Source organism: Theobroma cacao, chromosome 1 (assembly GCF_000208745.1).
Source record: "Theobroma cacao cultivar B97-61/B2 chromosome 1, Criollo_cocoa_genome_V2, whole genome shotgun sequence".
NCBI classification, from domain to species: domain Eukaryota; kingdom Viridiplantae; phylum Streptophyta; class Magnoliopsida; order Malvales; family Malvaceae; genus Theobroma; species Theobroma cacao.
This window is the reverse complement of record NC_030850.1, coordinates 3655724-3666728: the sequence shown is the minus strand read 5'-3', so window position 1 is coordinate 3666728 and position 11005 is coordinate 3655724. Positions and strand designations below refer to the sequence as shown.

The 11005-nt window shown below is 36.8% G+C and overlaps 3 protein-coding genes and 1 long non-coding RNA gene across 4 annotated transcripts in view; all 4 read left to right on the top strand.

Annotated features, from left to right (window-relative positions):
• The window catches only part of LOC108663819, a 5422-nt gene extending 4920 nt beyond the window's left edge, over positions 1 to 502 (top strand). Inside the window, exon 2 of the long non-coding RNA XR_001929925.1 lies at positions 307 to 502. This is a non-coding gene — a long non-coding RNA (uncharacterized LOC108663819). The remainder of the gene's footprint in view (positions 1 to 306) is intronic.
• Positions 1259 to 5105, top strand: LOC18611311 (serine carboxypeptidase-like 17). Its single transcript, XM_007047512.2, has 14 exons — positions 1259 to 1595; positions 1806 to 1942; positions 2105 to 2181; positions 2282 to 2404; positions 3049 to 3151; positions 3238 to 3275; positions 3396 to 3497; positions 3653 to 3739; positions 3853 to 4008; positions 4097 to 4168; positions 4244 to 4362; positions 4441 to 4554; positions 4676 to 4721; positions 4808 to 5105. The coding sequence occupies exons 1-14, from the start codon at positions 1423 to 1425 to the stop codon at positions 4889 to 4891; spliced, it is 1431 nt and encodes a 476-aa protein (XP_007047574.2). The 5' UTR covers positions 1259 to 1422; the 3' UTR covers positions 4892 to 5105.
• On the top strand, positions 6499 to 7684 carry LOC18611310. Its single transcript, XM_007047510.2, has 3 exons — positions 6499 to 6807; positions 6884 to 7141; positions 7232 to 7684. The coding sequence occupies exons 1-3, from the start codon at positions 6651 to 6653 to the stop codon at positions 7363 to 7365; spliced, it is 549 nt and encodes a 182-aa protein (XP_007047572.2). The 5' UTR covers positions 6499 to 6650; the 3' UTR covers positions 7366 to 7684.
• On the top strand, positions 8113 to 10813 carry LOC18611309 (ruvB-like 2). The gene is made up of 2 exons (XM_007047509.2): positions 8113 to 8940; positions 9868 to 10813. The coding sequence occupies exons 1-2, from the start codon at positions 8192 to 8194 to the stop codon at positions 10520 to 10522; spliced, it is 1404 nt and encodes a 467-aa protein (XP_007047571.1). The 5' UTR covers positions 8113 to 8191; the 3' UTR covers positions 10523 to 10813.

Sequence of the window (11005 nt, the reverse complement as noted above, 5' to 3'; positions counted from 1 at the left end):
CTTTTTTATTTTTTGTTTTTCTTTTTTGTTGTGGCTAACTGCTGGTGATTTTTTTGTTTTTTTGTCTCCTCTGGTCTGTGTCTTTTTAAAGAGCCGGGTTATCCAAAAATTTGGACAACCCGACGAGGGGGGGTTTTGGCACCAGGGAGTTGGTGGCCAGAACCCCTGGTGGGTGGTGGTTGGGGACTTGATGGGAAAGGATGGTGAAGGGATGGTGAGGGGATGGTTTAGGGTGTCTACAGTAACCATTTGGGCAAAGGTTTCTGTTCATATTAACTTTCTTCCATGCCTAGTGGTGAATTACAGGTGAGGGGAAGGGAGAGAATTTGAGGAGTACAACTAGAGTTGGGCCTGCGATGACGCGATCAACAAAATATGGATTCATTCATTGTTTTCTCAAGGCCTTTGTTCATGTAATTTGGGCCTCCTTCCCCTCCTAAACACATTGTCCCCCTCAAAAGAGGAAGGGGAGAAAACAGAATAAAGATAGTAATTGGTAATATCTAAATGGCTTCGTTCTATTTAAATAGGATTACAATACATTTCAAATGAGTTTGAGTACGGTACAAATAGTTATTTTGAGATATTCATTAGTCAAATTTTATTATAGATAATAACTTTTTAAATATTTATATTATTTTTTAATGTATATTATTTATAATTGACGTATTATTTATTTTAATTCATACATTATCTAACTTTAAAATTTATTTGAATTTATTAATTCAATTTTGATTAATAAAATATATAAAAATGATTAAATTTTATTTCTTGTTATGAATTTGGATTAAATCAAGTTTTGTAGTGAATACCCAAGTCGTTTTTAATTAAATAAACAGATTTAAATTTTAATTAGATTTTAATAAGATATTATTAACTGGATTCAGATATAATGTGAATTTTAAATTTTATAATTAGATTCATGTGTGAATACTTCAATACTTACCCGATGTCATTTATTAAAAAAATACATAGGACGTTAATATAAAGACTCCATCAAGTACATGAAGGAATATTAATTATCGACTAAATTAGCTCTTTACCGGGGTAACAGTACGGACAACTAAACTGAGCAAGAAATAACATCACTGTCTGGAAGAGGGAAATGCATGGTGATAAAGACACGTGACAAATAAGTTTAAAGGCTGAAAAACATTGATTGCTTTCTCTTATCTGTACCACCAACCAAATGCAGGGACAAATGCCTTCTTGGATTATGCTGCATTATTGAGTTACAATTATTACTTTTACTAATCACATTATCAACTAACATTTTGTTGAAAAGATTATTAAAGAAGAAACATCATTCCAAGCACCAGAAGATGAAGTTCCGTATCAGCTATGAAAACCGAAGGTCAACTCCTACTGTCTGACTTCAAATCTTTTCGAAAGTCCTAAGCTCCTGTTTCAACTCTAGTTAATATGGCGGTAGAAACTCTTGATCCGAAGCTACCAAGGACGTTTTCAAAACATTTCCATTTGGTATGCTTTTACATCATCTTCGTTACGATTTGCTCCAGGCCCGTACTTTCCTTTTCAACAATCAGGTCTCTTCCTGGATTTTCTGCTTCACTTCCCTTCAAGCTTGAAACCGGGTGAGTTTGACAAACACTCATGCTAATTCATTTTTCTTTTACTGCTTATATTATGTTTTTCTTTTTTTTTTTTGGATTATTCATGATTGTAATGTAATAAAGATGTGGAAGGATGTAGGTTTGATCAATTATACTCCTCTAGCATTGCAATAGTACTACTATATATAATAATCATGCATGTCATCACCGGTTAGTTGATGTGTGTCTCAGATACATAGGGGTGGGAGATGTGGAGTTTTTCTTCTATTTTATTGAATCAGAAAGGAATCCAGCAGAGGATCCTCTCTTTCTGTGGCTCACTGGAGGCCCTGGCTGCTCTGCTCTCTCTGGGCTCTTTTTTGAAATAGGTAGTTTCCGATTGTTTATGTCTGCAATTCTATGTCAAGGAGTTATGCACTTGGGTTTTTCAGTCTGTTGGACTTACAAACTTACAAGCTCATTTCCACCCCAATAGAGTCTGCACTAAAATGTAAAATATTATTAACTTGTACCTGGTATCGTTTAATTAGGCCCCTTGCAATTTAACATGGTCGAGTACAATGGCAGCTTACCAACTTTTGCTCTGAACCCTTACTCATGGACAAAGGTGAATCATTTAGTGATGACTATAATAACTCGATGAGCATGTGGTTTTTAGCTTCCACTTACTGATATTTGGTTTCTGAACGTTCTTGTTAACTTGCTAGGTTGCAAGCATAATCTTCCTAGATGCACCTGTTGGCACAGGATTTTCGTATTCAAGAACCTTGCAAGGTTTCAAGACGGGGGATAAACAATATGCTGACAATGCCTATAATTTTTTGAGGAAGGTAAAGCATATGTTTTTTTTGAAAAGCATATTTTATTCTTTGATCATCAGTATCTGCTAGGACAAGTCTTTAGCTTGACTGACAAAAGACTTTAGTGACAGATAAATGCACGTTTTAACTGCATTTAATATTAATTGCTAGTATCTCTTGGGCATATGAAGGTACCGTTTATAATGTGCTTATTGCAGAAACATCAATAGGTTTATCAACTTATATGAAATTTTCTCCATTAGTAGTTTCTTCTTTTGGGTGATGTGTACGCAGGGGTAAATTTCACTTGCAATCCCTAACTTTTATTTCAATTTCACTTTAGTCCACAACTTTTGAATTATTTTATTTAGATTCCGAATTTTTTAAAATAATCTTATTTTAGTTTTCTTGACTAATTATTCCGTTAAAATTGATGTAATGACAAAGTTGCAGAATGCCTGGCATGCCATGTGGATATTCCCTTGGCATTTCAAATTTTTTTCAATTATTAATGGAATAATGTAACAAAAAGACTAAATTGAACCACTTTAAAAGGTTAATTATCTAAATGGAGCAATTTAGAGATTAAGAATTAAAGTGGAATTAGAATAACGAATTAAAAACCATGGATGGAACTTAGCTGTCCACTCAGTGTATGATTTTTGTGTGTTCAGTGGTTGGACAGTCATCCCAAGTTCATCACAAATCCATTCTATATTGGCGGTGACTCGTACTCCGGGATGATTGTTCCCATAATTGCTCAAGCAATATCAGATGGTAACTATGTGTTCATCTTCTTTAAACTTGTGGTTTATATGTTGTTCATCAAGGGGCCAATGACCAGATTACTCATGCTACTTCAGGTATTGAAGACAGGGGCGTTCCATCAATCAATCTCAAAGTAAGTGCTCTAGTATCAAATTCTCGATGATTATGCTGACTTCCTTCCTCGTCGCAAATATCTTTTATGATATGGAGTCTTGGTTCCAGAATGCTATAACATTTTGAGCAATGGTTGCAGGGTTATTTGCTTGGTAATCCTGGAACAGATTCGAAATTTGATGACAACTCAAAGATTCCATTTTATCATCGTGTGGCACTTATCTCCGATGAACTTTACGAGGTCATTGGACAAAACTCTTCTGCTAGTGCTTCTGATATAACATTAATCACTAACGGATGACCTAAACTATGTTGAAACTTACAGTTATCTAATCTCTTAATTCTAAGTGATTCCTCAAGGAAATTATATATATGTGCGGTGAGCATTTTTTGCAGTCAGCCAAAAGGAATTGTAAAGAAGAATACGTGGAAGTGGACATTAGCAATGTAGATTGTGCAAAAGATCTTCAAGCTATCTCAGAGGTAGTAAAGCAACTGAACCTGTTCTTTTTTTTTTTTCTTTTCTAATTTCCCTCTAAAATCATTTCCTGAAATATTTCTGTGTGTTGACTAGCTTAACAACTTTTGCTCTTTAGTGCACTGTACACATAAACGAAGGACACATCCTGGAGCCTGACTGCCCTACTGACTTTAAGCCATTGAATAGTTTGGACAATAATCGGAAATATTTCCTGGAAACACATGAAGAATACCTGCGTGTGGCAGCTGAATTCCCTCAATTCGGATGTCGCGTAAATGTCTTCCACTTGCTATTTCTCTTACCATAAATTTATGTAAATTAGTTCAGATAATTGAGCTATTGGTTAAACCATGCTACAGGACTACAATGGTTACCTTTGCAAGGTTTGGGCAACTGACATCAGTGTCCAGAAAGCACTCTATGTCAGACAGGTAAGGACAGAAGCTTAACACCAACCAAGGAAGTAGCCAAGTTAGATTAATATAATCTGGACATTTGACTATCAGGGAACAGTCACAGAGTGGGTAAGATGTAACAGCAGCTTACTTTATGACAAAGATGTTGAGAGTGCGGTAGGCTATCATCGATATCTCAATACAAAAGGTTACAGAGCTCTAATATACAGGTTTTTTTTCTAGCATACTCTGTCCTTCTCTATTGCGCTCTCGATGCGAGTGAGTGCTGACTATAAATTTCTTTATAGTGGTGATCATGACAGAATGGTTCCGTACGTGGGAACTGAAGCATGGATTAAGTTCCTGAATTTCTCGATTGTTGATGATTGGAGGCCATGGTTTGTTGATGGTCAAGTTGGAGGGTAAGCCTAATGACTGTAATCAGATTTCGTTTCCCATGTAGCCTCAATGTCTATGTGCTGTGGAGGAGTATCTAAATCCTTTTTTCTTTATGATGCTTTGCTGCTTAATATTTTTGTGTAGATACTCAAGAGAATATGGAAACAACTTCACATTTGCAACTGTCAAGGCAAGAGTGCCTGTGTTTCTTATAATATTATTTACTGCTTAGTCTGTTTGAAGAAAATAACTTGTAATAGAGTTTGGTTTTTGCAGGGAGGGGGTCACACAGCTCCAGAGTACAAGCCTAAGGAATGCCTTGCCATGTTTAAGAGATGGATTTCCCAGGAACATTTGTGATCAACAGCTAGCTCCTATTTAGTCTTGAAGAGTTGTAAGCCTCATGCATATTGCAATGATTTGACCAATAAAGCTATGTACTATATTGTTGCCTTATGTACTCTATGGGTTTTTCTTTGTTTATGCTTTTTTTATATATTTGTTATAACTATAAAATAGAATATAAGATCTAAATTTACCATTTTATTCAAGGTGATAAATCAAATTTATCACTCATCTTTGAGCAGGTGCAATTTAATTTTATCACTGTAGTTTTTTTATTTGGTTCAAAATTGATAAAAAGATTAACAATAAAAAAGAATATTTGATGAAGAAATAATGAAATGTTTTGCAAAATATTATTTATAGAGAAGGGAACATGTTTGCAGAATTTGTAACAAGTAGGGGGTTTTCATTAGATGAAACATGCATTGTTTATGATGATCCTCCTATAGGAGCCAGGGAGATTATGATGTATGATGCAATAGGGGTCTGTTTCCTCATATTGATTAGAATGTAAAACATCTATTCTCCCCCCCCCGCCCCCCCTCTTCCCAAAAAGGAGTACAATGATAAAATTTCACTTCTTTAAAAAAAAGGGTAAATTAGATACATTACCTAAAAAAAATGATAAATTTGGACCTTATCCTAAGAATGTAAAAAACTTGAGCAACCATTTTATATCTAATCTAATTAATCATGATAATTCTGGTAAAGTGCCATGAAAAGTCCATGAGATTTGCTATATTTTCCTTTCTTTATAATCCCTAGCAGTGGGTTTAAAATACAGTACAGCAACATGGGCAGCATTACTGGCTGTGACTCACCTGTTAACATGGTTTCTAATTTCTACAATATATATATAGGCTGTTGATGTCATGACTCATGTGGTGTGATAAACAAAAATGATTCAGCAGAGGGAGAGGGACCGTGGCCAGGAATTGATCATATGTTAATTCTACTCGGCTCTTCAGAGAGTAGGGGAAAAGAAATTATGAGATTATGCAAAGCCTTGGATAACTCACTAATAGTTTATGAATTGAAAGAATGAGAAAATGTGTATCTATAAATTGGAATTTGACCAAGAGAAGATTGTGAATGACAAAATTAATTGTCCAATGGGTTGTCCTGACATGATGTTGTCGGTAGGGTCGCTTTTCTGTTTCCTGATATTAGTTGCCTACACGTCAGTTCCTTTTAGATTTGCAGCCCATACTCATGGGTTGCACATCAAAAGCTAGATTGAAGTATCTCTAGAATATTGAAGGGATTAATGATCATTTACAGTTGTTTAAGCCGGTAAGAGAGAATAAATAATACTAGTAGAACCATTAACCTTTGAAATGTTTGATTTGGTACTTAAATGTTTAAAAATTTACAACTAAATCTCAAACTTTACTTCTGTTACATAATTGCATTTCAAATTAATTTCATTAATCAAATAAGTGAAATGAAAAATATAATCAATTAAGAGCTGAAAATCCCAAGCATGTTGTAACAAGCTAATGCCACATCGTTGGGCACTGTGATCATGGAAGTGGAAAAATGCCTAAAGCCATCTTTCTTCACAGATTTTATGTTTTTTGAACGTTAGCCTAGTCATTATTTAATCCCCTTGATTGAAATTTGTAAGAAATCAAATTTCTTGTCCTTATTATTATAAATCCTATAGTCGTAACCAAAATTTTATAAACCTCGCCATAGGCAAAGAACAATTAACCAGCCGTCTAAGTTTGCACAAGTCACAAACACCTTTTAGTGAATAGTAAGCAAAGTCTAAATGCGACGTGAAGAGAAACGAAAGAAGTTCCATGAGGCGGTTCTTAAAACACTCTATCCACCGCCATCTCCACCGGACTCGGAGGGGGAAGAGGAAGAGGGAAAGAAGCCTGGTATCATATCAGAGAGGACCGTTACCTTGGAGCTTGAAAACCCAGGTTTTTTAATATATTAACATCAAGTAATTAGTTTCTAGTTGTTTGATAAAATTGCAATGTAACCATTGGGTGGCAGATGATTTTGGAGAGAATGGTTCCTCAACGAGTGACGACGAAGACGATGGAGGTCAATCTGAGACTCTGAAGCTGAGTAGAGCTCAAAGGAAAAGACTTCGTAAGAAAAGGCTCAAGGAAGATGCTTTCCGCCGTGGAAAGATAATTGGGCCTTTGTTACCATTGTCTGAACGTGATGGAGTTGGCTCGTTGCAGACTGAACCGCAAGGTGTTCGAGAAAATGCTGTACATGACCAAGTTGCCTCAAATGACAAGCCTGGTAAAATTTTAACTAGGTCTATTTACTTATGAGTAGGAAATGGACACTTTCTACATAATATAACTCGATTAACTTTGGGTGTTTTTTCAGGCGATCAGCAAGGTGGTTGCAGTAGCAAGAAGAAGCTGAAGCAGAGGAGAATTGCTAAGAAGGCGGTTAGGGAGGGGTTGAAATCCACTGAAACTGAGAAACCTGATTCAGATAAAGAGCATCAAGTCTACTAAAAAGAAGTGCGATCAAGATCAAGAATTGAAGTCCTCCCCCATGGAGAGTTATGATCCAGATGAAGGTCCTTGTGTGGTGAAGACTCAAGTAACATTTCACCTGCCACTGCTGCAATGCTGTAGGCATTACAGAAAGAAAATAATGTAACTTAAGAATAGATTCATTAACTTAAAATTACCGATGAAACATAGGTTCATTGTCGAGGAAACAGCATTTGAGAGCTTTTATCTGTGCTTAGCTGCTGCTGCTTGTTGTTCTCTTGCTTCCTCAGGTTTATCAATGCTTTAGTTACCTTTTTGAAATCATCCAGATTTGTCATCAAATGGCTTTTAAGTAACGCCGAAACAAAATGATTTATACAATGAATTCACCCAATTGTGGTTTGGTTACGTTATAACTAAAAAATATATAGTGCTAGTATTATTTTTATTTTTTGTTTACTTTTTTAAGTGCTAGGAAGAGAACAAAAGCTCAAAGAAACTAAGGCTACTCTCTTACACTCCTCGACCAAGCTACTTCTACAATAATATTATACACAATGTCTTGTTTCATGGTATTGTTCTTTTAATAGATGCAATATCCAATATTTCACCGATTCAAAATTCATTTCGGGCTACATCGCACATGTTGGGCTCCATTACCAAATGGCTATTAAGGCCCAAACTCTAAAAATGATCCTCAAATTACAATATTACCCCAACCAGAGAGAAGAATTTTGTACCTTTAACCGAAGCGTCGCCCTTTTGTCACCGCTCGCTCCATTTCAATTTTCACACAGTCTACACAAAACCCTAAACCCTACACCTCCCCTTCCTCACTCTTCCAATGGCGGAGCTAAAACTCTCCGAGAGCCGAGATCTAACCCGAATCGAACGAATAGGGGCACACTCTCACATCCGCGGCCTTGGCCTTGACTCCTCGCTGGAGGCCCGCGACGTCTCGGAGGGTATGGTGGGCCAAACCCAAGCCCGCAAAGCCGCCGGCGTCATCCTCCAAATGATTAAAGACGGCAAAATCGCTGGCCGAGCCATCTTATTAGCGGGACAACCTGGAACCGGTAAAACCGCCATCGCCATGGGCATGGCCAAATCCCTAGGCCTCGAAACTCCCTTTGCTATGCTTTCGGGTAGTGAACTCTTCTCCCTCGAAATGTCAAAAACCGAAGCGTTAATGCAAGCGTTTCGAAAGTCCATTGGAGTAAGAATCAAAGAAGAAACCGAAGTAATTGAAGGCGAAGTCGTTGAAATCCAAATTGACCGCCCGGCGGTCTCCGGGGCAGCTTCGAAAACGGGGAAATTGACGCTTAAAACGACGGACATGGAGACCGTTTATGATTTGGGGGCGAAGATGATTGAGGCGTTAGGGAAAGAGAAAGTGCAGAGTGGGGATGTTATAGCTATTGATAAAGCTTCTGGGAAGATAACGAAGTTGGGAAGGTCATTTTCGAGGTCGAGGGATTACGATGCAATGGGGCCGCAAACTAAGTTCGTGCAATGTCCGGATGGAGAGTTGCAGAAGAGGAAAGAAGTTGTTCATTGCGTTACGCTTCATGAGATTGATGTCATTAATAGCAGGTAAATTCGAGTTTGGTTTTGGGAACAAAATTGCTTCTTTTGAAATTTGTGGCTTTGGTGCCTTACTTGAGTCTTAATTTTGCTGTGACTGGAATAAGAACTGTTTGTTTATCATTGAATCTTTTGAAATTAGTTAAGAGCTGTTGAAATGTTTACAATTTAGATTTTGGACTATGTTTCGTTGTTGCTTTTATTACTTTTATTTTGCTTCTGAAAGTAAAAAAATAAATAAATAAACAAAAATTATGTTTGGATAAAAAGGCATATATAACATTTTGGAAGAATTAACAGGTACAAAGACAACATCTAAGTCTTATATATAATGAGTCAGACAACATATATTTATTTAGCTTTGAATACTATTAAAGCAAACTAGTCATGATGCTGTCGAGAACTGAGATTTTGCAAGTTCAGAGCTCTGTGAAGGGGTGAAGAAAGTTGAATAGCTAATAAGACAGATCTCCTACAAGGCATTGGTTCTTCACCATGAATGCATGCTGGCTTCTGCCAATATTTATGAACCTGACATATATGGCGGTCTTATACTATCAATACTTTTGTCATTGTGTTCAAACAAATATGATTTCGACCATTATTTTAATTATTAAAGAAGAATTTATGTATGGAAGCAATAAAGTGACAGCTCTTTGGCTGATCTGATATAATAAGTAAGATATAAAGAATGTCATATATGTTCAAATATATCTCTCTAGCATGGAATTTCTCCCTTGAAAAGTGGATGGCAAACTTGATGTTCATATGTCCAACGCAAATTTTATATGGCCAGTTATCTTTGCGAGTCTGCCTTCAGATATTGTTAACATGCCATCCATACTTAAGGACTTTAATGAAGTTTTATGTTATCCACTATCAAGATTAATCTATTCTGAGTTTATCCTCTGATATCTTATTATGTTTCAATTTCAGGACACAGGGATTTCTGGCACTTTTCACTGGTGATACTGGTGAAATCCGTGCTGAGGTGAGAGAACAAATTGACACAAAGGTGGCTGAGTGGAGGGAGGAAGGAAAGGCAGAAATTGTGCCTGGTGTCCTCTTTATTGATGAGGTGCACATGCTTGATATTGAGTGCTTTTCCTTCCTGAATCGTGCTCTTGAGAATGAGATGGCCCCAATATTAGTTGTTGCTACCAACAGAGGAATAACTACAATCCGAGGCACAAATTACAAATCCCCACATGGAATTCCAATTGATCTTCTTGATCGACTATTAATCATTACTACTCAACCTTATTCTGCGGATGAAATTCGCAAGATTCTAGACATCAGGTGCCAAGAGGAAGATGTGGAGATGTCTGAAGATGCAAAACAACTGTTGACAAAAATTGGGCATGAGACATCCTTGAGATATGCTATACATCTTATCACAGCTTCTGCTTTGAATTGCCAGAAGCGGAAGGGGAAGGTCGTGGAAGTACAGGATATCACTCGGGTTTACAGTCTGTTTCTGGATGTAAGGAGATCAACACAGTACTTGATGGAGTACCAAAAAGAGTACATGTTTAACGAAGCATCAATGGTTGATGGTGGGGAAGATGATGCTGATGCCATGCACGATTGATCGCTCCTTCAGGTTTAGAATTGAAGATTTTGTGTTATTATGTTTCTTTATTAATGCCCTTCACACATGGCATGTCATAGCATCTCACAGTTTGTTTCTGTGTCATGACTAATATTATTTGGGTAGTTTTTGCTGTGCGGTGGTGAGTTTGTATTGTAATTTGTATGGAATACCAAGTCTTAATTTCCCGGTAATTTCTGTGGGATTGGCTTCCTGAACAAATTTGTGCGGCAACATTAATTTGAAGCAGTGTAGAAATAGTAATCCTAGCACTCGATAAGGTTTAAAAAAGAAAAATTATTACGAAGCTGAAGTTGCGTTCTCAATATTTATCATAAATTAAGGAACCTTGTCCCTTCAAAAGACTGATACTCTCTTCGGCATGGGCTTCCCTGGTCAAGAAAGATGGCAGAACTTCCTATCCATTTTTTAGTCTATAGCGGCCGTCTCTCATTCCATTACTTAACCCATGCGCTCTGAAAG